This window comes from Microplitis mediator, chromosome 10 (genome assembly GCF_029852145.1).
Source record: "Microplitis mediator isolate UGA2020A chromosome 10, iyMicMedi2.1, whole genome shotgun sequence".
NCBI lineage: Eukaryota > Metazoa > Arthropoda > Insecta > Hymenoptera > Braconidae > Microplitis > Microplitis mediator.
The window spans coordinates 14,539,481-14,543,994 of record NC_079978.1 but is presented as its reverse complement, the minus strand read 5'-3'; the positions used below and the strand labels follow the sequence as shown (position 1 = coordinate 14,543,994).

General features: G+C 30.5%; 1 protein-coding gene across 1 annotated transcript; it reads right to left on the bottom strand.

Annotated features, from left to right (window-relative positions):
* Positions 1 to 2,867: 2,867 nt before the first annotated feature.
* Positions 2,868 to 3,971, bottom strand: LOC130676343 (cyclin-T-like). The gene has a single exon (XM_057482496.1). It carries the CDS (start codon positions 3,969 to 3,971, stop codon positions 2,868 to 2,870), a length of 1,104 nt encoding a protein of 367 aa, XP_057338479.1.
* Between the last annotated feature and the right edge of the window lie 543 nt (positions 3,972 to 4,514).

Here is a 4,514-nt window from a genome sequence, read left to right as displayed (position 1 = left end):
TTCTAGGCCCAAGCCAGAATATTAATCTAATTCTATAAAAATACTTAGTCGTTCGTCGGGTAATCCGCGTCTAGGCCCGTTATAAATTAATTAGTCGTAGAATAAATTTGTTAAAATTAATTTAAGCCAGACGGTTGTCTAATCAGATCCAGGCCTTTTAGCCGGATCTAGGCGTCGTTGATAATTCCAGGCCATCGCCGGAATTACTGCGTCGTAGAAAATTCTAGGCCCATTGTGCTGAGCACAAGCCAGAAATTTCGTGGTCGAGTCCGCGTTAAAATTAGTCGTTAATTAAAATGAATAATTAAAATTAAATAAATTAATGAAACCGAAATTATCGAATTAAATAAATAAATTAATTAAGACAAAGTTAACAGACGCGAGAAGTCTGAGAGAAATTCAATTAATTAATAAACAAAATTATCAATTAAATTAATTAATAATTAAAATTATTAAATAAAATTAATTAATAATTTATCATAAATAAAATTAATAACAATAAAAGAAAAATGAGAGTCGGAAACTCAAGTAGTCATTAACGCATAATTTGAAGTATTGGGTAAACGCGACGTTGAGATCTCTGACGTAAATTTATTGTTGATAAAGATAATTATTAAATGAAGGAAATTGATGAAAGTAAAATGATTAAGTCAATTAAAAATAAATTAATTAATAAATTTTCTTATTCTAACATTAATTAATTTATTGAAAAAGTCGTGGCGGGAAAGTCGGTGGTCGGACGCCATTTTAGATTTATTTAAAATCAGTGTGTGTGAAAATAAGTCCAGGGGACTAGAGTGAGTGTGCGCGTGTATAGATCCAGGGGATCAATTTTAATTAATTATTATTGTAAATTAAGGTTCGTCAGGTACGACGATTTTATATTGTTTTAAATAAATGCCAAAGGTAGTTGGCCAGTAGTTATAATAAAGACGTGTGCGTGTGTGTGTGATGCCAAAGGTAGTTGGCTTAAAAAAAAAAAAAGGTTTTACAACGTCAAAGGTAGTTGACGATAGTTATAAGGTATAAAGGTTTATAAGGTTTATAAGGTCAAAAGGTTATAAGGTTAAAAAGGTTATTAATTAAATAAAAGGTCAAAAGGTTAAATAAAAGGAGTCTTAAAATTATTATAAATTATCCTTCCTCTCCTCTCTCTTACAATTAATTAATTTACAACGACCCTGATGATCGAAGATCCGGCTCTGGGAGGCCGTTATCACTTCCAGTGGCGCCCTTGATAAAGGACGACCAGAGTAACAGCAATAGCCCTGTTATAGCACAATTAGAAAAATAATTTATTTCTTAATTATTTATTATTTCTTAAATAATTTATTATTTAAACATGTTAGATAATAAATCATCTGAGTGGAATCTAAAAAAGTAATTAAAAACATTTTGCACGCCTCGGACGCGATAGCGGGAGAGGTTGTGCTCTATAATCGACTTGTCGTGAAAACGGGATTTTCCTACCTTTAATCATTTCTGCTAATTTCATAATTCGCCTCTGTGGAAAAAAAGTACACCAATGTCTAAAGCAATTTCTAAAGAATAATTTGGATTTAATTAAAAATTTCATTAAGCTACACTATAATAAGAAAAAAAATTATTTAACATGAGACTAGTTGGACGTCAATTGGGATGTCCGTGTGTGAGCAAGATATCTCTCGAAAAACTCAATTAATCAGTCCAATTTTTTTTTCAATAGCTTCAGATTTTAGTAGAATAGAAGCCTTTTGAATATTACTACTTTCGTCCTTCTCGTTCATTTATTATCAATTAAAAACTGAAAACTGATTATGTTTACTAATGTTTAATCCGCCATTTTTCCCCCACAAATATAAGTAGGCATGATTATCATGAAACTTTGCTGATATTATAAGGCTCCACTTTACCATCAGATAAATTTTTTTTTTTTCTTATATCGTGTGACAAGTCGACTTGCCAACTGTTATCTAATTAACTAAATTTAAAAAAAAAAAATAAGGAAAGTCTAGATGTTTATTAAAAAATTTTGTAATAAAGAAAAAACATTAATAATTAATTTTATTATAATATGAGCGTTCGAGGCGTGCACTTTTGGATTTTCCAAATTTTTTTAAATTTTATATATGTGCAATTATTTTTTTTTTTAATTAAATTCTAGAAAAATACATTTGAGAATTTTTAATTGTCCGCTAACTTCAGGATCATATATTTTTTTTTAATTTTTTATTCGAAGATAATTTTTATTTTTTAAAATTAGGAAGTGATATTTTGAATTAAATTTTTGATTTTTATTCTGCATTCATTAAAAAATTTTTTAAAAATTTAATTTGGAAAAATTAACTAAGTGTAAGTGTAGTAGACATCCGACAATTTTTTAATTACATCTAAAAAAATTATATAATTAATCTACTGAATTTCGAATTGTCTAAATATGAATTTTTTTTTTTTATTTTGTAAACATTTTAATTTATTATTTCAAAGTTTTAAAAATTGTCAGATGTTCGCTAACTTTACTGTCATAAAAACTAATTATTACTCTTAAAATAAAATTACTTATATAAAATAATTAATTATATTAAAATCAAAACAAAAAGAGGATTTCGTTTTATTAATATTTTATTTTTCAAAAGACATGATTAAGTCTATGGTGCATTATCATTAACTTTAATTACATTAATATTTAATTTTTTACAAAAAATATATTAAACTTATTAAATAAAAAGTAAATTTTTAAAATATAATTTACTATTTCACTATTTACTATTTACATGAAATACTTAATATTTAATTTATGAAAATAATAAAACCTACAATAATATTTTACTATAAAAAATAACTAGATGATAAATAATTATGTACAAAAAATTAAAAACTTATTAAAACTACAAAAACTTACGTCTTTTAGCAGAACACAAAATACTGCCCATGTCGTAATTATTTTGACGCTTACGGCTGTGGTCCAGATCCGCTACAGTTGAGGGTACAAGTTGGCAGGTACTTCCAATGGAATTATCCTGAACTTCTACATCAGGAGGTGAAGAAGTCGATGACCCATCTGACTCAGATTTTTTCTTCATCAGTCTATCACGATACTCATGATAGCTGATTTTTCGTCGAGTCCTTGGTTTCTCGACTTTAGGGTTACCGGAAACATTTTCTGGATCCGATGAACTGGGGGTCGTCGCTATCCGATTCACTGCACTCACTTTGACCGATGGATTTTTAAATAATCCCATCACCCGGTTTTTTATTCTGGGTGACATTTTATCTAAAACCGCTTTGAACTCCCTGTCCATCTTAATCAGCAAATCGAACGTCACTTTAGTATCGAGTAGCCAAAACCAAAGATTCCCGTCGATGACTTGAGGAATCTTCCACTGCGACGATTGGATGGTGAAATAAATACAGAATGACGCCACAACTGCCGGTTTATATTTCAGGCACATTGATGTCATCTGTAATGTATAATTAGCCATCTGCAAAAAAATCTTGCATAATTCCTTGCAAGCTTTTATTTCCCCACAGAATTTCTTGATGTAATGATGAGGGTGACTAACCCCCATCTTAAATCCAAGTGTTGCCAGAAGAAGTTGCTCATTTGAAGTTAGTGCCTTGACCTTCTCCTGGTTCTCGGCAAAAGTAGAGTCCAGTTGGTGAACTTCGTATTTGTTTAGGCAGACATGAAGAGCGCTGATGACCGCCTGCGATTTTTGTGGCTCTTCTTCCACCTTTGCCGCCAGAAAAATCGCCGCCGTGGCAATTTCATACCGGTGAAACTTGGCTAATGAATGGTGAATAAAGAATCTGTGCATGTACACAATGGCAGTATGTACACAGACTTCTGACAATTTTAGCCGCTTGCCCAAATCAGTTATTAGGTAAGCGGCTTGTTGTTTATGATCTAGCTCTTTCTCCGCGCTGATGCCATCCTTGGAACTTGGAGAGTTCTTCAACTCTTCTTTGTTGAAATACCACTTTTGAGCCATTTTTGTTCACGATTTTTCACTGTCAATTTAACTTCACTGGAAACTTTCTTACTTTACACTGGAACAGCTTATGCACTTTGAAATAACACAATTTTGTTTTTTCCGTAACTTTTAAAATATTCTCAGACGAACTGTTGGGTATGGAGTTCGAGAATAAAGTGAGGAAATATTGACAAGACACTGAAATTTAAGGGATTTTATAACAAAAAAAATTGTCACGACAATGGGTATGGAGGTAATTAAAAAGTAATAGTTTGGGGCTGAAGAAATGTACCTAAGGTAATTAGGAAAAGGTAATTAGAGTTATGACTCAAAATATTATGGTCATTAAGGTCTGCATATTCACGTGTGATCGTAATTACTATTCCTGTGAAAGACCAAATGGCAAATAATTAAGTTAATGGATTTAAAATTTTCTGAAAATTAAAGTATACGGGAATAAATTACCTGTGTACATTAAGAGGCGACAAATAACATAATGACGGTCATCAGTAAATAGTATCATTCTGAATAATAATTCTTTCATTTACAATTCAAACGTAA

Coding starts and splice junctions, on each gene's coding strand:
- LOC130676343 (XM_057482496.1), bottom strand. CDS start 3,971: ATGGCTCAAAAGTGGTATTTCAACAAAGAAGAGTTGAAGAACTCTCCA.